The 22,493-nt window shown below is 36.0% G+C and overlaps 1 protein-coding gene across 3 annotated transcripts in view; it reads left to right on the top strand.

Moving 5' to 3' along the window:
• ZMYM2 (zinc finger MYM-type containing 2) overlaps positions 1–22,493 on the top strand; it is a 148,547-nt gene that overhangs the window by 21,080 nt on the left and 104,974 nt on the right. Inside the window, exons 3-4 of one of the 3 annotated variants that reach the window (XM_037799713.1) lie at positions 7,470–7,971; positions 8,233–8,326. In XM_037799713.1, the coding sequence (XP_037655641.1) occupies positions 7,480–7,971; positions 8,233–8,326 (586 nt within the window). In that variant the 5' untranslated portion in view covers positions 7,470–7,479. Of the gene's footprint in view, positions 1–7,469; positions 8,327–22,493 lie in introns of those variants that run through there. The other 2 variants (XM_037799712.1, XM_037799711.1) reach the window with 2 other exon arrangements.

The raw sequence follows: 22,493 nt of genomic DNA, 5'->3' as shown, positions 1-22,493 counted from the left end.
ACCGCCCTAGGGAGAGGTCATTAGCATTTGAATAGACTCTGCCTGTGCTATCTCCACCCTTGTCTGGCCAGAACACTGGGAACTGAAAATGGCTGAAGCTTTCTCCACTGAGCCAAAAAAGGGACAGAAAGCCCCCTTCAGGGCCAGTCTGCGGCTGCCCTCCAGCTCTCCAAGATCAGTCACCACGAAAAGCCTCTGTCTGCTTGTTGGGGATTCGTAGCTTGTATTGAGCAGTCCACGCTTGTTACTTAAAACCCCACTTGGAGCTTAGCTGAGCTGTAGTGGCTTGTTGGGAGAGTGCTACTCTCTAGCACCGTGAGGCTTTGCAGTTCAGGTCATGAGGGGAGGGGGCTCCTGACTTGGATCCACAGTTTTTACTTACAGATTTTATGCTGTGATCTTGGGCATTCCTCCCAATTCAGGTTGGTGTATGATGAATGGACAGTCACGTTTGTCCCCCTGCAGTTATTCCAGATTATTTACTTGTTGTTCTTGGTTGTTTATTAGTTTTTCCAGGGGAACAAACTAGCTTCCACTCCCCTCTGTGCTGCCATCTTCCTACAGATTAATTTTGTATCTGGTCACTTTGCTAAATTATCTCACTGTTTGTTGTAGTTTTTAAGAGTAATCTGTTCAGTCTCTCAGGTAAAGAATCATAGTTTGCATATCATGATAATTTTCTTTCTTTCAGATTTTTAAATTTATTTCTTATGTCATTTTATTTGCTGGTACCTCCAGAATAGTGCTGTATGATGATTATAAGAAATATTCTTGTCATATACCTGATTTTAATGGTAATCCTTTCAGTTTGAGGTTATCTTTTGGTTTGAAATTGTATGTGTGTTTCTAAATGAAAGTGCCTGTTCATATTTTATTAAGAATTTTCATTCTTAAAATTTAAAATTTGTCATTGATTCAGTTATTATAAGTGTTGTATTGGCTGTAGAGAATAATTCATGTTAACTTTTGTAACTCTTAACTGGAACCTAGAAAGCTGTCTTAGGTAGGCTTATGGGTGAGAAAATGGTGAATGTTTTTGTTAAAGCACTTTGCACTGCTTTTCTTCTGGCTTTATTTTTTTGTAGGTTTATAAGCTTTCCTAAGCAAGTACTGATGCTTTCCTTTTAGGAATTTATCAATATTTATATATAACTACTGCTTTTTCATTGTTTATTCATTAGAATATCAACTATTGTTAGTTGATGTTCACTGAATCAAAGTAAAGATCATATAAAACTGAAAGCATTTGTGGTATATGTTGATGGAGTGTCACAAGAAAGCTGAAAAATTAATGAGAAACTCACTGAAATCCTATAGTATAGGCAAAAATTGTCTGGTAATTGTTTAGGATTTCCCATCCACTTACCTCTTCGAATTCTAAGAAAAACCTTGGGAACCATGTTTATACCATTTACTGTAGGGAAAATTGAAGCTCAGGAAAATGAAGTTATTTGTTGTGTTAAATACCTTGTTAGAATTGGCTTAAGGTAGAAAAGTGGCTAAATTGAGTTTATTTGTGTAATGTAGAAATGGTTAGCTTTTGGATGGTAAATATTTGGTAGTTGAAACATTGTTGATGACATGTAGACTTGACAAAATTTATTTACAGTATAGGGTTTGAAAAAAGTTATTACAGTTGAATGGTTAATCTGTTTTGAGAAGTGGATTTCTGTAGACAACTGTGTAGTAAGGGAGGTTTTATTCTATGCGATGTCATATTCTTTCAGAGAAGACTCAGTTGACGCCAAGAAGCTACCAGAGGGTACTGTGAAGTCACTTCTAGCTTTTCTTCTCCAGAAATTGTTTCCTTCTATTTTAGGTATGCTAAAATGTAGGAAGGACCCAAGGTAACTCATGCATTAAAAGCCTGTACATTTCACATTAGTAGATTTAGACTGAACTATTGCCTTATTGCTCTGAAAATTGTTTTATTAAATCAGGGTAGTTTCTATCTTAAGATGAATACAAGTTCAACTTCTTTTTTTAAAATATATTTAAAAAATTTTAACCACCTTTTAGTCAGGCACTTCCTTTTGAAACTTGTATATTTTGAATATTGGTTTTATTATTCTTTTTTGAAAGACTTATTTTAATAAGAGTTGCCTTGTGGAAATTACTATTCATTAAAAAATCTGTGTAATTTATATTATTTTATTGTCCAATACCTTAATTATATATTGCATAGTAGTTAAGAATATTTGAATCCTGATTTCTCCCACTGCCTACTTGTGGTCTTGAGCAGCCTACTTTTGAATATTGGGTTTTTTAAATCTGTAAAATGGTGGTAATAATAGAGTTTACCTCCTGAGATTGCTGTAAAGTTTAATTGGCATATTTGGACATAATAAGCAGTAAATAAATGAACTATTACTGAATGGTTATACCTTTATTTTCTTTAATATTTAATAGAATTTATTGAAAAGTTTACAAATATTCAACATTTTTCAATTTTAAAACTTTGTAGTAATTGTTAATTTTTTTCTTGTTTATTTAAATTTAGTAACATAAGACCTTATTTGAAGCTTTCCCCTTAGCATACCCTATTGTTTTTGCTATAAATAAATCTTGCTTTTTGAGGAGGTTTTGGAGTAATGATGTATATCTTTTAATTTTTTTTTTTGGTATTTATATTTTGAAAATTATTTAAAATGCTTTAGGTTGTGGAATGATAATTTTTAGATCATAGGGTTAAGCAAATAATCACTCCTTATTTAAATAGAATTGCCCATTTTCTTTCAAGCAGATATAAATGTATCCTACATCCTTTTCCAACATTTGTATGTTCTCCATCTGTATGCAGATAGGCACACAGCTCTTGCTCTGAATGGAAAGAAGACTAGTTTAGGAATCGAATTCTGTACATAGAGTTTGAATCCTCATGTTGTCTTGGGAGCTTTGGCCATTTTGATTGTGTTTAAGCACCTGTTTTTCTATTTTAAAAAATAGAATTAGTATTTGTTTTACCTAAGTCAAAGGGGTTATTGTCACAATTGAGAATAAAATAAAATCTTTGTATCCTATAAAATATTGTATAAATTGTTGAAATCCTTTCATATTCCTTACTGTATTGGATGGGAAATAGTGGTCACCTGAAACTAGAACTTGGTTAACTTGGATGCTTAATGGTCAGAGAAAAACAGAGTTTATATAAAATAAAGGGCTAGATTGTATATTGACAGGTAATATTTAAAAATAACTCTGATAGTTAAAATAAACTTACTGATTGGTTTTGCCTTCTGCCTCTCCATAAATATTTGTGTCTACTTTGCTTAAGGTGCTATTTTAGGCCCTAGAGATTCAACAGTGACTAAGACAAGTTCCTTACAGTCTCTCCACGGTGGTATATCCCTATTTTATGTCTGTAAAAGTACTTATTTTGAATCCTTCTTTTTAGCATCTGGAGATGAATATTCCTTGGAAGTATTTTGCATTAAGACTTTGTTGACTTTGTATCATCTTCAAGTACTGACTCCTATTTTTTTCATTATCGTTAAGATAAATTCTTTTTAGATTAAAGTGGAATTTAAAGTTGTTTTCTTGACCATCTTCTACCCACATTCCCTGCCCCTCCTAGGAAACTACTTCTATCAGCATGGTGTGATAATTCTAGAATTTTTTTCATGAATTTTTATACAAATATATGTAGTTTAGAACAAATATACTGCATATGTGGTTTTTTGGGGGGGTGTTCTAGTTTGCTAATGCTGCAGAATGCAAAACACCAGAGATGGATTGGCTTTTATAAAAAGGGGGTTTATTTGGCTATACAGTTACAGTCTTAAGGCCATAAAGTGTCCAAGATAACACATCAGTAATCAGGTACCTTCACTGGAGGATGGCTAATGGCATCCGGAAAACCTCTGTTAGCTGGGAAGGCATGTGGTTGGCGTCTGCTCCAAAGTTCTGGTTTCAAAATGGCTTTCTCCCAGGACGTTCCTCTCTTGCAAGCTTGCTCCTCTTCAAAATGTCACTCACAGCTGCACTCAGTTCCATCTCTTTGAGTCAGCACGTTTATATGGCTCCACTGATCAAGGCCCATCCTGAATGGGTGGGGCCATGCCTCCATGGGAATATCTCATCAGAGTCATCACCCACAGCTGGGTGGGCACATTCCAAGCAAATCTAATCAGCACCAAAACGTCTGCCCCACAAGACTACATCAAAGATACTGGCATTTGGGGGACACAATACTTTCAAAGTGGCACAGGGGAGTATACATAATATTATATTAATGCTCTGCTTTGTAACATTGTTTCATTCAACAGTGTATCTTGGAGATCTTTTCATGTCAGTAAGATCTGCCTTTAGAAAATATCCCTAATCTCATCACGTTTTCCATCTCCTATCATCACCCTTGTTTATGATACCATCATTTCTCACCTGGACTATTCTAACAGACATTTAATTGATATCTTTGGTCTTTTATAATCCATTTCCCACATAGAAACCAGGGTGATCCCTTTGCTGACAACACTGCAATGTTTCTGTTAGGAAAAATCCACACTCCTGCCTTTAGAATTCACATTTTCTGAGGGCGCAGATGTTTACCTGTTTTGTGTACTGATTTTCTGAAGTGCGTAAAACAGTGTCTTTTGCATACTGGGTGTTCAATAAATCTTTGTTGAATGTAGTTCATGAGTTACCTTGTTGGCCATCGAATTGTTCTGTGCCTATTTCTCTATCGCATCTCATACCACTCTTCCCACTTAGCCACTTACCTTGTTGGCAGCCACATTGGCCTTTATTCTGTTGCTTGAATTAGCCAACCTCATTCCCTTTAGGCTTTTTGCAGGAGCTGTTTTCTGGAATTTTGTGTGGAATTCCCTTCTCCCAATTTTCTAATAGCTGGATTTTTCTTGTCATTTCACGTTTCATTGTAAATGTTACCTGCTCAAAGAGGTCTTTTCTGATTCACCTATCCTATAGTTGTCTACACACTCTGTAATTTTTTTTTTAATTTAAACTTATTTTTAAAATAATAAATTAGATTCAAAAATAAAGAAAATGGAAATAGATTCCCCACCATTTGGCAAAGTGATAATAATTTTTGTTTTGTTTTGTTTTTTGTTTTTGTTTTGTTTTTTGTTTAATTTTTTAAAGTTTATTTATCAAAAAATTAAAACAAGCAACAAAAGACATACATTTCAAACAAAACAAAGGATTAAGAAAAACAAAACCTAAAATAACTACTTTGCTTCCAACATGTTCCTATCATACCCCAAGAAAATTAATAAACCCTATCCAAACAAAGGAATAAGAAAAATAATCTACTGAAGGACAGTTTGCTTTTTTCCAACTTTCTGCTGTTACAAATGATGGTACAGTGAACTCCCAGGGTTGAAAGTGGGTACATGGCAAATTTCAGTAAATATTGTATAAATGCCCTCTACTTCCCCAGAGGGTTCATGACCTTTTCCTCCACCTAATAAAAATCTAACAATCTTGTACACTTTTACCAAACTGATAGACCAAATGTTATTTTTTTTTAAATAAATCCAAAGCTATAGGAACAGTTGCAAGAACAATACTAACCCCATACACAGAATTCCATCATACCCTGACCCCCCAGCCCCCAACAGCCCAATCCACCAACTTTAACATGCTGTCACATCGCTATTTCTTTCCCTCCCTCCCTCACTCCCTCCCTGTCTATCATCCATCATCTATTGCTCTGTCCTCTGAATATATGAGAGCTAGCTGCACACATCCTTGAACATACACTGTAATAAAGTGATAATTATTTATATTATTCTCTTTTTCCTTCTAGAGGCTCTTTTATTGCTTAATATTGCTATTTGCTTATATTGCTGCAGTTTTCTTAAACCAGTGTTTAAGACCTGTACAACCTTTATCTCCTCACTTGTACAGATGACCTACTCTATGAAAATGAGGGTAGTGTTTATAAACTACTTACAGTTTGCATCCATCCTGTCAACAGTTATTTGCTTATAATCTATAATCATTCTTAAATTTTTTCCCTTCCGGTTGTATTTTCCCCTTGTAGTCTCTGAGATTAAGGTGATTTCTGTTCAGTATTAGCTTACTACCATCTGCTACTACATATGATCTCATCCTCTCAATAACTTTGTTTTAGAAATTATTTTCTTTTTCTGGCTCTTTACTGTTAACTCTCTGCTGGCCCTTTGGCATTAGCATTACCTAGTATATAGTAGGTACTCAGAAAATACTAGTTGAATATAGTGGAGAGATTTAAGAATTTGGGCTCTTGAATTATAGAGAACCGGTTATGCCTTCTAGCTGTGTGACTTGGCAAGTTAGTTCTCACAATTTCCTAATCTTTAAAATAGGTAAAAAATTATACCTTTATCATTGGTTTTTAGGATTTAATTAATAAGTAGATTGTGTTAGTTTTCTGTGACTGCTGTAACAAATTGCCACAAACTTGCTGGCTTAAAACAATAGAAATTTATTTTCTCATAGTCATGGAGACCAGAAGTCCTGATTATCAGTTTCACAGGGCCAAAATCCAGGTGTTGGTAGGGACGCACACTTGCGGAGGCTTTAGGGGAGAATGAGCCTCAGTTCCTTGTTTGTTTTAGCATCTGGTGGCTGTTGACATTTTTTGGCTACATCACTCTTAATCTGTGCCTGTGTCCTTTCTTTGCCTTTTCCTCTTCTGTCTTTAATCTTCCTCTACTTCTCTCTTATAAGGAAATTTTTTATTGTATTTGGGGCTCACCTGGATAATCCCTGATAATATCACCCAAATCCTTAACTTTAATCACATTTGCAAAGATCCTTTTTCCATATAAGGATATAATTATAGGATCCAGGAATTAGGATGTGATGTCTTTGGGGGCCATTATTCAAATTACTCCCTGAATATAAAGCACACAGGATAGTGCCTGTTAAAAAAGGCTTTTAAGCTTTCTGGAAAGGTCAAAAAGATTTCACATTTTTGGAAGGATTTAATCATGGTTATGTGGGAGGCAGGAAATATGAGAAAAGGGTATTAAAGAAAGGAAAAGAAGGTAAAGGAAATTAGGGATGAGACCATACCATTTTATTCAATATAATGGATAAATGGGATAAATATATAGTGAAGGGATTTTTTTTTTTGGTCAGATTTCAGTTATTTTTCAGTTCAAATGTATATGGAAGGATTTATATATATTTTTGGTGTTGAAGTTTATACAATGTACCCCAAAAGGGGGATTGTGGTGGGAGTATACTGCATATGTTTACTGAAAATTGAATAATTATCTTCCTTTTATGCTGCAGAAGTTGACATGTAAACTATTATTAAATGTTCAATGAATGAGAGAAGATCAGAGAATGGATATCAAATATTTTCCTGGAAGTTAGATAAGAATAATTCTCGTATAGAATAGGAAAGAATGAAAAAATGCCTTTTTTTGTTGTTGTTGTTTACTGTTTCAGTTAGAGCAACACAAAAAGCTACATTACACTGAGATTTTTATTCTTTTTCTTTTTTCCATCTCTAACAGGTTCTTTGGCATGGACACAGGTTCAGTGGGAGGATTAGAATTGACTGACCAGAATCCTGCTTTATTAGGGAACACAGCCATGGCAACTAGTCTCACGAATGTAGGAAATTCATTCAGTAGTCCATCTAATCCTTTAGTTTCTAGATCTAATAAATTTCAAAACTCAACAGTGGAAGATGATGATGATGTTGTTTTTATTGAACCTGCACAACCTCCTCCATCTTCTGCACCAGTGGTAGCTGATCAAAGAACTATAACATTTACATCGTCAAAAAATGAAGAACTACAAGGAAATGATTCTAAAACTCTTCCTTCCTCCAAAGAATTGGCTTCTCAAAAAGGAAGTGTGAGTGAGACAATTATCATTGATGATGAAGAGGACATGGAAACAAATCAAGGACAAGAGAAAAACTCCTCTAATTTTGTTGAAAGGAGACCTCCTGAGGTTAAAAACAGAACCAGTGATGTGGATTTCTCCACTTCAAGTTTTTCAAGAAGTAAGGTAAATGCAGGAATGGGTAATAGTGGTATCACCACAGAACCAGACTCTGAAATTCAGATTGCTAATGTTACAACATTAGAAACAGGTGTAAGCTCTGTGAATGATGGCCAATTAGAAAGTACTGACGGACGTGATATGAACTTAATGATTACACATGTAACATCACTGCAGAATACCAACTTGGGAGATGTCTCTAACGGACTGCAGACAAGTAATTTTGGTGTTAATATACAAACATACACCCCATCTTTAACTTCACAGACCAAGACTGGAGTAGGACCTTTTAATCCTGGTAGAATGAATGTGGCAGGAGATGTATTTCAGAATGGAGAATCTGCAAGTCATCATAATCCTGGTAAGCAATAAGTGATAGTCTACTCCATGTATATGAATTTAAATTTTTGGCTGAATTTTTTTTTATTGGAGTGGTTAGTGCTACCTTTTGAAATATTCTATGTGAAAAATTTTAATTTCATTTACTTTTTTCTTAATTTCATATTTTAACTAAGAAGAAAATGTAAAATCTTGCATTTCTCCTTAGAGTATTAGGAAATTAATCACATAAAGTGATTTATGTATAAAGGTATTTTAAAGAATACTCCTTTTATATTCACCACTACAATATTCTGACAGTGGGGCATCTTATTTGTCATGTATTACTCACTTTTTTTCTAGTGTGTTTTACTAGTATTATTTTAACATGAAAAAGAGAATTTAAAAAAATAGCACATTTCACCATTTTTAAATGTACAATGCAGTGGCATTAATTATATTCACAATATTGTTCTACATTACATATCATTACCAAAACTTCTTCTTCACCCCAAACAAACACTGCACCTGTTAACCAATAAATCCCTAGTCTGTTTCTATGAATTTGCTTATTCTAGATATTTCATGTAAATTGGAATCATATAAGGTGTGTCTATTTGTGTTGCTTATTTTACTCAGTATAATATTTTCAAGGTTCATCTATATTGGAGCATGTATCAGAACTTGATTCCTTTTTATGACTGAATAATATTCCACTATAGGTATATGCTTTTTTTTTTTTTTTTAAACTATTTCATCTGTTGATGGATATTTGGTTGTTTCTACCTTGTGGCTATTGTGAATAAGTATCTGTGTGCCTATTTTCAGTTCTTTCTGGTATGTACTGAGAAGTGGGATTGTCAAGTCATATGAAATGCTATGTTTAACTTTTTGAGGTACTGCCAAGTGGTTTTTACCAGTGGTTGCACCATTTTACATATCCACCAACAGTGCGTACAAGGGTTCTAGTTTTTCTGCATCTTCACCAACACTTGTTATAGTCTAGTTTTTTTTAGTAATAGGCATCCTAGTGGATGTGGTATCTTGTGGTTTTGATTTTCATTTTCCTGGTGACTCATGATGTTGAGCATCTTCTCAAGTACTTATTAGCCATTTATACATCTTCTTTGGAGAAGTGTCAATTCAAGTTCTTTGCCCATTTTTAAGTTGAATTGTTTGTCTTGTTGTGAGTTATAGGAGTTCTTTTTATATTTTAGATAGTAAATCCTTATCAGCTATAGTTTCTAAATCTCCCATTCTGTGGGTTTCTTTTCACTTTCTTGATTATTTCCTTGGATGCATAAAACTTTTTAATTTTGATGAAGTCCAATTTACTTACCTTTGTGCTTTTGTTGTCATATTAAATAATCCATTTTCAAATAGAAGTTCATGAATATTTTCTTCTAAGAGTTTTATGGGCATAGCTCTTATATTTAGGTCATTGATCAGTTTTGAGTTAACTTTTATATATGGTGTGGGGTAAGGGTCCGCCTTCACTTTTTTGCACGTGGATATCTAGTTTTCCCAGTATACATTTGTGGAAGATAGTATTCTTTCCCCATAGAGTGTACTGTGTACGTTTGTGAAAAATAAATTAGCCATTGATATTTGAATTTATTTCTGGATTATCAGTTGTATTTCATTGGTCTATATGTCTATGCCAGTCCTATGGTTTTTAAAATTTTTTAATTTTTATTTTATTTTTTTTATTGTGAACTTTAACATATATACATAACAGTGTTAACTCTCAATGTACGGTTTCATAAGTAGTTAGCAAATTTCAGTGTGTCATGTGTCACAGCTTCACAATTTCATCCATTTCCATTATTGTAAAATATACATACAGAAAGGTGTCGTCTCTCAGTGTACAGCTCAGCAAGCAGTCATATAGGTAATTTCAAAAATTGATATGGGTTACAGTTCCACACTTTCAGTTCTTTCCTTTTTATGCACTACAAGGTATATACAGAAAGATGAAGACCTTCAAGGCACAATTCAATGGGGAGCTATACAGCAAATCCCAAAGGATGCTATAGGCTATAGTTCCTCCATGTCATTTGCCTCCCTCCAGCCATTCCAACACCCCAGCATCCAATAAAAAAATGTGTAATTATATAAAGTTTCAGTATTCATAGGCCTTTGTTAAATCTTACCTTGTTTGTTGCTTCCCCTTCCTCTAACTTAATCTCTTTCTTCATCTTCAGGGGTGTCTAGGCACTGAGCACCCTAACTTGTTCATATTGAAAGGGGGTGTTGACAGTATGGGGAAGGGGCTGCATCCAGTTGTTCTTAAAGAGGCTGGTGCCTCTGGGTTTTAGGACTTGTCTGGTATAGGAACACTCTGGTGAATTTAAGTTTCTGAGAGATAAAACTCAGTGAGTGCATCTTTTATAGAATCTCGGGTAGGGTCCTAGGTATTTGGGGATGACTTTTGGTAAGGACATGGCATACTGTGGCCATGGGGGATGTCTAGCTGGAGCTGGCTTAAGAGAAACCTCGAGGATAGCTTCTCAACTCTATTTGAGATCTCTTAGCCACTCTCAGTAGCCTCAGCTTGTTACCTTTCCTTTTCCCTTTTTGGTCAAGTAGGCATTTTCAGTCCCTTGCTGCCAGGGCCGGTCTCATTCCTGAGAGTCATGTTACATGTCACCAGGGAGATTCATTCCCTGGGAGTCATGTCTCTCGTGGGGGGGGAGGTTAATGAATTTATTTGCCTAGTTGGGCTTAGAGAAAGGCTACATCTGAGCATCAAAAGAGGTTCCTTGGAGGTGCCTCTTATGGATAATTATAGAAAGGCTCAGCCTCCCATTTATAGCTCATAAGTTTCACAAGAGCAAGCCTCAAGTTGAGGGCCTGATCTATTAAGTAGTGGGTTCCTAATTTCACTTAATATGTATTCTATCCCAAGATAACGGTCACTTTCTACATTATCTTCACTTAGTTATACAATCATCATCACTCTTAGCTTTAGACAATTATCATGACATAATACATCCCAGAGATCTTATCAGCTGTTAATTATTCATCCCTGGTATTAGTGTAGAGTCGGTAAGATTTTCCTAACAAATGTAGTCATTAATACATAATGGATAGTTTTTCCACATACCACTCTGTTGTTAACCCTCTGAACCAGTGTCATACCTTATATCATGCTAACACATAGTTTTGTACATAGTTTTGTGGTGCCTTTAAACAACCGTTTACGAACATGTTCGCTTTCAATGCATCACTGATACTTATAATGCCATTAACGAGCCATAGCCACACCTGAGTATTCCCATACCATTAAGGTCACCCTCATTATCATATCTGTACATAATAGATTATTGTTCCCCCTTCACTAGCTTCTGACTATCTCTGGGTTCCCTATATTCTACATTATATGATACTTATTTTTCATTTTTCACAGAGTTCCCATTAGTGGTAACTTACAGAATCTCTCCTTTTGTGTCTGGCTTATTTCACTCAGCATTTATGTCTTCAGGTTCATCCATGTTGTCATGTTTCATGACCTCGTTACTTCTTACTGCTGTATAGTATTCCATCGTATGTATATACCACATTTTGTTTATCCACTCATTTGTTGAAGGACATTTGGATTGTTTCCATCTTTCAGCAATTGGCAGCATTGCTGCTATGAACACTGGTTTACAAATATCTGTTTGTGTCACTGCTTTCAGATCTCCTGGGTAAATATCGAGAAGTGAAATTGCTGGATCATAAGGTAACTCGATATTTAGTTTTCTGAGGAACTGCCAAACTGTCTTCCAGAGTAGCTATACCATTATACATTCCCACCAGCAATGAATAAGAGTTCCAGTTTCTCCACATCTTCTCTGGCATTTGTGGTTTCCTGTTTGTTTAATAGAAGCCATTCTTATTGGTGTGAGATGATATCTCATTGTGGTCTTCATTTGCATCTCCCTAATAGCTAGTGAAAATGAACATTTTTTTCCTGAGTTTTTAAGCCATTTGTAGTTGCTCCTCAGAGAAATGTATTTTCATATCTTTTGCCCATTTTATAATTGGGCTGTTTGTACTTTTGTCGTTGAGTTGTAGGATTTCTTTATATATACAAGATATCAGTCTCTTATCAGATACATGGTGTATCGGTTTGTATATATTATGTCTCCCAGAAAAAGCCATATTCCTTAATGCAGTCTTGTGGGGGCAGACATATTAGTGCTGATTAAATTGGATCCTTTGGATTAGGTTGTTTCCATGGAGATGTGACCCAACCCAACTGTAGGTGATAGCTCTGATTAGATAATTTCCATGGAGGTGTGGCCCTGCCCATTCAGTGTGGACCTTGATTAGTGCACTGGAGCCCTATAAAAGCTCAGACAGAAGGAGCTCACTGCTAGCTGAAACTGAGAGACACATTTTGAAGATGGCTGTTGGAAGCTGATACTGACATTTTGGAGAATACCATTTTGAAATACAACCTGGGAGGAAGCAGACGCCAGCCACATGCCTTCCCAGCTAACAGAGGTTTTCCAGATGCCATTGGCCATCCTCCAGTGAAAATACCTGATTGTTGATGTCTTACTTTGGACACTTTATGGCCTTTAGACTGTAACTGTGTAACCAACTAAACCTCCTTTTATAAAAGCCAATCCATTTCTGGTGTTTTGCATTATGGCAACATTAGCAAACTTGAACACATGGTTTCCAAATATTTTTTCCATTGTGTTGCCTGCCTCTACATTTTTGACAAATTCCTTTGAGGTATAGAAGCACTTAATTTTGAGAGTTCCCACTAATCTATTTTTTCTTTTGTTGCTTGTGCTTTGGGTGTAAAGTCTAAGAAGCGACCTCCTAATACTAGGTCTTGTAGATGTTTCCCTACATTATCTTCTAGGAGTTTAATGGTACTGTCTCTCATATTGAGGTCTTTGATCCACTTTGAGTTAATTTTTGTATAGGGGATGAGGTAGGGATCCTCTTTCATTCTTTTGGATATGTGTTTTAGTTTGTTAATGCTGCCGGGATGCAAAACACCAGAAATGGATTGGCTTTTATAAAAGGGGGTTTATTTGGTTACACAGTTACAGTCTTAAGGCCATAAAATGTCCAAGGTAACACATTAGCAATTGGGTACCTTTACTGGAGGATGGCCAATGGTGTCCAGAAAACCTCTGTTAGCTGGGAAGGCTCGTGGCTGGCATCTGCTCCAAAGTTCTGGTTTCAAAATGGCTTTCTCCCAGGATGTTACTCTCTAGGCTGCAGTGCCTCAAAAATGTCACTCTTAGTTGCACTTGGGGTATTTGTCCTCTCAGCTTCTCTGGAGCAAGAGTCTGCTTTCAATGGCCACCTTCAAACTGTCTCTCATCTGCAGCTCCTGTGCTTTCTTCGAAGTGTCCCTCTTGGCTGTAGCTCCTCTTCAAAACGTCACTCACAGCTGCACTGAGTTCCCTCTGCCCGTCAGCTCGTTTATATGGCTCCACTGATCAAGGCCCACCCTAAATGGGTGGGGCCATGCCTCCATGGAAATATCCAATCAGAGTCATCACCCATAGCTGGGTGGGGCACATCTCCAAAGAAACACTCAAAGAAATCTAATCAAAACTGATAATGTCTGCCCACACAAGATTACATCAAAGATAGTGGCGTTTGGGGTTCACAATACATTCATACTGGCATAATATGGATATCCAGTTCTCCCGGCCCCATTTATTGAAGTTACTGTTCTGTCCCAGTTCAGCGATTTGGGGGCCTTATCAAAAATCCGTCGACCATAGATCTGGAGGTCTATTTCCGAATCTCAATTTGACTCCATTGATCAATATTTCTGTCGTTGTGCCAATACCCTGCTGTTTTGACTACTGTAGCTTTATAGTAGGCTTCCAAGTTAGGAAGTATAAGTCTTGCTGCTTTGTTTTTCTTATTTACAATGTTTTTAGCAATTTGAGGCACCTTTCACTTCCAAATAGATTTGATAACTAGCTTTTCCAAGTCTGCAAAATAGGTTGTTGGAATTTTGATTGGAATTGCGTTGAATCTGTAGATCAGTTTGGGTGGGATTGAAATCTTAATGATGTCTGTCCTTCCTGTCCATGAACATGGAATATCTTTCCATCTCTCTAGGTCCCTTTTTATTTTTTTCGGTAAAGTTATGTAATTTTCTGTGTAGTTTTTTTTTACATCCTTGGTTAAGTTTATTCGTAGGTACTTGATTTTTTTAGTTGCTATTGAGAATGCAATCTTTTTCTTGGGTGTCTGTTCAGTTAGGGCATTTCTAGTGTATGGAAACATTACTGACTAATGTGCATTAATCTTGTATCCCACCAGTTGGCTAGATTTGTTTATTAGCTCAAGTGGCTATGTCATTGATTCCTCAGAGTTTTTCCAAATATAAAATCATATCATCTGCAAATAATGAGAGTTTTACTTCTTTGTTTCCAATTTGGATGCCTTTTATTTCTTTGTCTATGCCGGGTTGCTCTGGCTTAGCACTTCTAGCACAATGTTGAATAGTATTGGTGACAGCGGGCATCCTTGTCTCGTTCCTGATCTTAGAGGGAAGGCTTTCAGTCTCTTACCATTGCGCCTTGTGCTGACTAAGGGCCTTTATCATATGTCAGTTCCTACCCTTTGAAGTGTTTTTATCAAAAAATGATGCTGAATTTTGTCAAATGCTTTTTCAGCATCTATTGAGATGATCATTTGGTTTTTTCCTTTTGATTTGTTAATGTGTTGTATTATATTGATTGATTTTCTTATGTTGAACCACCCTTGCATGCCTGGAATGACCCCCATTGGTCATGGTGCATGATTTTTTTAATGTTTCTTTGGATTCGATTTGCAAGTATTGAGAATTTTTGCATCTGTTTTCATTTTGGAGATTGGCCTGTAGTTTTCCTATCTTGTAGCATCTTTATCTGCTTTTAGTATTAGAGTGATGTTGACTTCATAAAATGAGTTAGATAGTGTTCCATTTTCTTCAGTTTTTTGAAAGAGTTTCACTAGGATTGGTGTCAGTTCTTTTTTTTTTTTTCCTGGTGTCAGTTCTTTTTGGAAAGTCTGATAGAATTCTCCTGTGTAGCCATCTGACCCTGGGCTTTCATTTATAGGAAGCTTTTTGATGACTGATTGGATCTTTTTACTTGTGATTGGTTTGTTGAGGTCTTCTGTTTTCTCGTCAGTCTAGGTTGTTCATGTGTTTCCAGGAAATTATATGTTTCCTCTAAATTATCTAGTTTGTTGGCATATAGTTATTCATGGTATCCTCTTATGATTTTTTTAATTTCTTTGGGATTCACAGTAATTTCACCCTTTTCATTCATTATTTTGTTTATTTTGGCCTTTTGACTTTGTCAGTCTAGTTAAGGGTTTGTCAATCTTGTTGATCTCCTCAAAGAACCAGATTCTTTTTTTTTTTTTCCATATCATTTATTTCTGCTTTAATCCTTGATATTTCTTTTTTTTCTACTTGCTTTAGGATTAGTTTGCTGATCATTTTCTAGCTTCTTCAGTTTTTCCATTAGGTCTTTGATTTTAGCTCTTTCTTCCTTTTTAGTCTATGCATTTAGATCTATAAATTTTCCCCTTGATACTGCTTTCGCTGCATCCCATGAGTTTTGATATGTTGTGTTTTCGTTTTCATTTGTCTCTAGGTATTTAGCAGTTTCTCTTGCAGTTTCTTCTTTGATCCACGGATTATTTAGGAGTGTATTGTTTAACATCCAGATGTTTGTAAATGTTCTGGATCTTTGATGGTTATTGACTTCTAGTTGTATTCCATTGTGGTCATAGAATGTGCTTTGAATAATTTCAATCTTTTTAAAATTTATTGAGGCTTGTTTTATGCCCCTGCATATGATCTGTCCTGGAGAAAGTTTCATGAGCATCAGAGATGAATGTATATCCTGGTAATTTGGTATGTAATGCTCTATATATGTCTGTTAAGTCTAAATTGTTTGTCACATTATTTATGTTCTCAGTTTCCTTACTGCTTCTGTCTCTGGCTGATTATTTGTAGGAGAGAGTGATGTATTGAAGTCTCCCACAATTATTGTGGAAAATCTTTTGCTTCTTCAATTTTGCCAATATTTATTTTGTGTACTTTGGAGCACCTTGATTGGGTGCATAAACATTTATGATTGCTTTTCCTTCTTGGTGAATTGTCCCTTTTATTAGTATATAGTGTCGTCTTTGTCTCTTATGACTTCCTTGCATTTAAAGTCTATTTTATCTGAAATTAGTATTGATGCCCTTGCTTTCTTTTGGCTGTAGCTTGCATGGAATATGTTTTTCCATCCTTTCACTTTCAATTTCTTTGTGTTGCTAGGTGTAAGATGAGTTTATTTTAAACAACATGTATCATTCATATTTTTTAATCTATTCTGCCAGTCTGTATCTCTTAATTGGGGAATTTAATCCATTCCCATTCAATATTATTATTGTGAAGCAGTTCATGAATAGCCATTTTATCCTTTGGTTTTTATTTGTCAGATCTATTTTTCCCCCTCTCTCCTTATTTCTTTTAAGGAAATAAAGCATTTTCTTATCTTGTTAGGTTTCTTTTAGGATATGCAGGCTTATTCGAACATGTGTCTTTAATTTGTCAGAGCTACAGCTTGGTGGCGTGCACTTTCCCTGACCTACCAGCAGATGGCGCTCCTAAGCCACCTCTTACCCTCAAGCCAGTTCTCCCCAACTTCGTCTGTGCACTGAGTGGGGGTCCAAACCATGTGGAGGTCCTATCAATGCACCAGTATTCCATGTGCACTAGGGACTGCCAGCGCTGTGGATGGGGGGCCTGCCCTGTGCAGTTTGGCAGAATCTGCTCTAGGACACAGTGATTCCAGCCTTTCCTGGGGCTGTGATGGAATACTCTGGTGCTGCAGAGCTGCCTGTCTCACCTTCCATCCCAAATGCTCCACAGTCCCTCTCTGTTGGGTGCCCATGAGTCCCTGGGATTGGGGGAGGGCTTCTGGCACTTCCTGTGGGGCACCTCTGCGCTTAGATTGTGCACACCCCGGGCTTCCATGGTGGAAGAGTGGATGCTGTCACAAGCCTGCCAAATCCTGAATTCCCTCAAGGAAGCACTCAGCTGTGGAGTTATGAAGGATTATCTCCCAGAAAGCTGCAAAGATGGCTGCATGGCTGCACGGGGCGTGGAAAGCTACCCCCTTCCACGATCATCTGCCTGCATCAGCGGCCAGTGCCTCGCATGGGCCTCTTGGCCGTGGTTCAGTGAAGTGTTATCACCCACGCCAGATACTGAGGAGGGTGCCCAGTGCGTGGAAGACTACTCCCCTCCTGCAGTCAGCCGGCTCCAGCTGCCCATTCCCTGTCAGTGTTCCTGAGCAAACACTTACTTGATTTCTCCAAGTAGACTCATTTTGGGTGTAGAAGTCCCTGAACAGCCAGTAGACCCCTGGAACTGCTGTTCTGAAGCACTTTCTGTCCATTATCTAGTATTTTTGACGAAGGAGAATTTGCTGTGTCTCTCCAGATCTGCTGTCTTGGATTCCCTCAGCCCCGTGGTTCTGATTTCTGTAGATATGTAGTAAGTTTTGAAATCAGGAATTAGGAGAACTCCAATCTTGTTCTTTTCCTTGATTTTGTGACTATTTGGCACCCTTGCAATTGTATGTGCATTTGGGGATTGGATTTTCCATTTCTACAAAGAAAGCTGCTGGAATTTTGATTAGGATTGAGTTGAATAGTATTGATAACCTCACAATATGTCTTCCAAACCATGAACATACAGTGTCTTTCTTTTTATTTAGGTCTTTAATATATTTCAACAGTCTTTTTTAGTTTTCAGTGTACAAGTCTTTACCGTTTTAGTTAAATTTATTCCTAGGTTGTTACGCTTTCACATACTATTGTAAATGGAATTATTTTCTCATTTTCTTTTTGTGTTTTTTCATTGCTGATGTACAACAGGTTTTTGAGTTATACTCTGAAGCTTTTATTGAATTGATTTATTAACTCTAGCACTTTTCTTGTGGATCCTTTCATGTAATCTGTGAGTGAAGATAGTTTTCTTCCTTTCCAAGTAGGATGTCTTCGTTTTTTTTTTAAATGAAATTTTATTGAGGTATATTCACACACCATACAATCCATCCGAAGTATAGTGGCTCCCAGTATCATCACATAGTTGTGCAATCATCACCACAATCAATTTTAGAACATTTTTCATTACTCCAAAAATAATAATAATAGTAATATAAAGTAAAACCCAAAATATCCCATTTCCCTTATCTCCTGGTATTGTTGACCCCTAGTAATGATGTGGTACATTTTTTACTGTTGATGAGAGAATATTACTGTTAATTATAGTCCATAGATTGCAGTAGGTACATTTTCACCCAAATACCCCTGTATTATTAACTCTTTGTGATAGTGTTGTACATTTGTTCTAGTTCATTAGAGAACTTTTTACTATTTGTATTGTTAATCCCAGTTGTTGTCCACCAGAAGATTTACTGTTTTATACATGCCCATATTTTCACCTGTAGCTTTCCTTCTGGTGACATACATGACTCTAAACTACCCCTTTCAACCCCATTCACTCACAGTTCAGCACTGTTAATTATACTCACAATAATGTGCTCTCGTCACCACTATCCAATTCCAAATGTTTAAATTCAACCTACTTAAACAAATCTGCACATATTAAGCTATCGTTCCCCATTCTATCCCCTGGTAACATAGTCTAGATTTTGTGTCTATGACTTTGCATATTATAATTAATTTATGTAAGTGAGATCACACAAATATTGTATGATCCAGTTAGAGTTTCTCTTATTTCTTCTTCTTGCCTAATTGCTCTGGGTAAACTTCCAGTCCAGTGTTGAATATCAGTGCTCTAATTGGTACCTGATCGTGTACCTTATCTTAGATAGAAAGTCTTCGTGTGTATTTATTTATTTTTATTGTGGTAACATATATAAAATTTGCCATTTTAACCATTTCTGGTTGTGTAATTCAGTGACATTAATTATATACAGAATGTTGTGCTACCATTGGCACCATCTGTTACACAATTTTTCATCACCTAAAATAGAAACTCTACCCAATAAGCAATAACTCCTCATTACAGCTATGTCCAGCCACTGGTAATGTTCAGTCTCCTTTCTTTATGAATTTGCTTATTCTAGGTATTTCGTATAAGAAGTGATCATACAAATATTAGTCCTTTTGTGTGTAGCTTATTTCACTCAAAATGATGTCTCCATGGTCCATGTTGTAGCACATAGCAGAACTATGTTCCTTTCTGTGGCTGAATAATATTTCCTTACATACATACATATATATATATATATATATATATATCTCACATTGTTTATCCATTTGTTGATAAAACACTTGCGTTTCTACCTTTAGACTATTGTTAATAATACTTCTCTGAAGATTGGTGTACAAGTATATGTTTGAGTTTTTGCTTTTAATTCCTTTGGTTATATACCTAGAAGCGAAATTGCTGGATCATATAGCAATTTGACGTTTTATTCTTTTTAACTGCTGTAAAAATGTTATCCACAGTGGCTGCACCATTTTATGATCACAGCAGCAATGCCCAAGGGTTCCAATTTCTCATCATCCTCATCAATACTTGATATTTTCTGTTTTTTTAGTAGTAGCCATCCTAATAGGTGTGAGGCGGTATCTCATTGTAGTTTCAATTTGCATTTCCTTGAAGACTAGTGATTTTGAGTATCTTTTCATGTGCTTATTGACCATTTGTATATCGGCTTTTGAGAAAGGTCTATTCAAGTCGTTTACCCATTTTTTAATTGGGTTGTTGTCTTGTTGCTGAATTATAGGAGTTCTTTAAATATTCTGGTTATTAATTCCTTGTCAGATATGATTTCTAAATTTTCTCTCAAGCAATAGGTTGTCTTTCACTCTTGATAATGTCTTTTGAGCAGAAATTTTTAAATTTTCCTGAAGTCCATTTGACCTATTTTTTCTTTCGTTTGTACTTTTGGTATAGTCTTAAATAATCCATTTCCAAATACAAGGTTATGAGTATTCTAAGAGTTTTATGGGTTTAGCTCTTATGTTTAAGTTGATGACCCATTTTTTTTGTTTTTTTTTTCAGTTGTATTTATTTTTATTTTATTTTATTTTTTTATCTTCATTTTATTGAGATATATTCACATACCACGCAGTCATACAAAACAAATCGTACATTCGATTGTTCACACTACCATTACATAGTTGTACATTCATCACCTAAATCAATCCCTGACACCTTCATTAGCACACACACAAAAATAACAAGAATAATAATTAAAGTGAAAAAGAGCAATTGAAGTAAAAAAGAACACTGGGTACCTTTGTCTGTTTGTTTGTTTGTTTCCTTCCCCTATTTTTCTACTTGATGACCCATTTTGAGTTAAGTTTTATATATGGTGTGAGGTAGTGGTCCACTTTCATTTTTTTGCCCGTGGATATCCAGTTTTCCCAGCACCATTTGTCAGAGAGACTATTCCTTTCCGATTGAATGCATTTGGCATCCTTGATGATAATAAATTGGCCATCAATGTGTAGATTTATTTCTTGACCCTCAGTTCTGTTTTATTGGCCTATATGCCTTTATGCCAGTTCCATACAGGTTTGATTTTATTTTTAATTAAAGCAGTTTTATTCCCACACCATACAGTCCACCCAATGTTTGTACAATCAGTGGGTCCGAGTATAATCACAGAGTTGTGCTTTCGTCACAACAGTCAATTTTAGAACATTTTCATTGCTCCCAAAAGAAAAACCCCAACCCCCTTATATCTTCCTATTATTGATGTTTAACATTGGTGTGGTACCTTTGGTACTGTTGATGGAAGAATATTATATTATTAACTCTAGTCCATAGTTTGCATTAAGTGTATTTTTTCTGTATACCATCCTATTGTTAACACTTCGTAATAGTGATATACATTTTTCTAGTTCATGGAACAACATTCATGGAAGAACATTCTTATATTTGTGTTATTAACCACCTTCATCATCCACAACAGGGTTCGCTATGCTATACAGTCCTATGTTTTGCCCTGTAGCTTTCCTTCTAGTGACATACATGATCCTAAACCACCGTTTCAGCCACAGTCACACACCCGATTCAGTGCTGTTAATTACACTCGAAATAATGTGCTACTCAGCTCTAGTCATTTCCAAACACTTACAGGAAACCTTATTAAAAATTCTGCACAGGTTAAGCATCAGCTCCCCATTCTCTACCCTCATTCTATCTTCTGGTAATCTGGAATCTAGATATTAGCTCCATGAGTTTGCTAATTATATTTAGTTCATGTTAGTGAGATCATACACTATTTGTCCTGTTGTGTCTGGCTTATTTGACTCAGCATAATGTCCTCAAGGTTCATCCATGTCATTGCATGCATGAGGACTTCATTTCTTCTTACAATTGAATAATTTTGTATTGTATGTATATACCACATTTTGTTTATCCATTCATCAGTTTATGCACACGGGTTGTTTCCGTCTTTTGGCAGTTGTGAATAATGCCGCTTTGAACATTGGTGTGCAAATGTCTGTTTCCGTCCCTGCTTTAGGTTCTTCTGAGTATATTCCTAGTAGCAGGATTGCCACATCATATGGCAGTTCAATACATAGCTTCCTGAGGAACTGCCAAACTGTCTTCCACAGTGGCTGTACCATTTCACATTCCCACCAGCAGTCAATAAGTGTTCCTATTTTCCACACTCTCCAACACTTGTAGTTTTCTGTTTGTTGTGGGTGGCTATCCTAGTAGGTATGAAATCATATCTCATTATGGTTTTGATTTGCATTTCCCTAATAGCTGGTGATGTTTGGCCTCTTTTCATGTGTTTTTTTTTTTTTAACTATTTGTATTTCCTCTTTGGAAAAATCTATATTCAAGTCTTTTGCCCAGTTAAAATTTTTGTTGTTGTTGTTGTTGAATTGTGGGATTTCTTTATATATATTCTGGATATGAAAGCCTTATCAGATATATGGTTTCCAAATATTTTCTCCCACTGAGTAGGCTGCCTTTTCACCTTTTGACAAAGTCTTTTAAAGCACAATAGTATGCAATTTTGAGGGGGTCCCATCTATCTGTTTTTCCTTTGGTTGCTTGTGCTTTAGATATAAAGCCTAAGAAACCACTACCTACCACAAGGTCTTCAAGATGCTTCCCTATATTTTCTTCTAGTAGTTTTATAGTCCTGACTCTTATATTTAGGTCTTTGATCCATTTTGAGCTGATTTTTGTA

The sequence above is a fragment of the Choloepus didactylus genome, chromosome 12 (assembly GCF_015220235.1).
Source record: "Choloepus didactylus isolate mChoDid1 chromosome 12, mChoDid1.pri, whole genome shotgun sequence".
Classification (NCBI taxonomy): Eukaryota; Metazoa; Chordata; class Mammalia; order Pilosa; family Megalonychidae; genus Choloepus; species Choloepus didactylus.
This window is presented reverse-complemented; position numbering and strand designations above follow the sequence as displayed.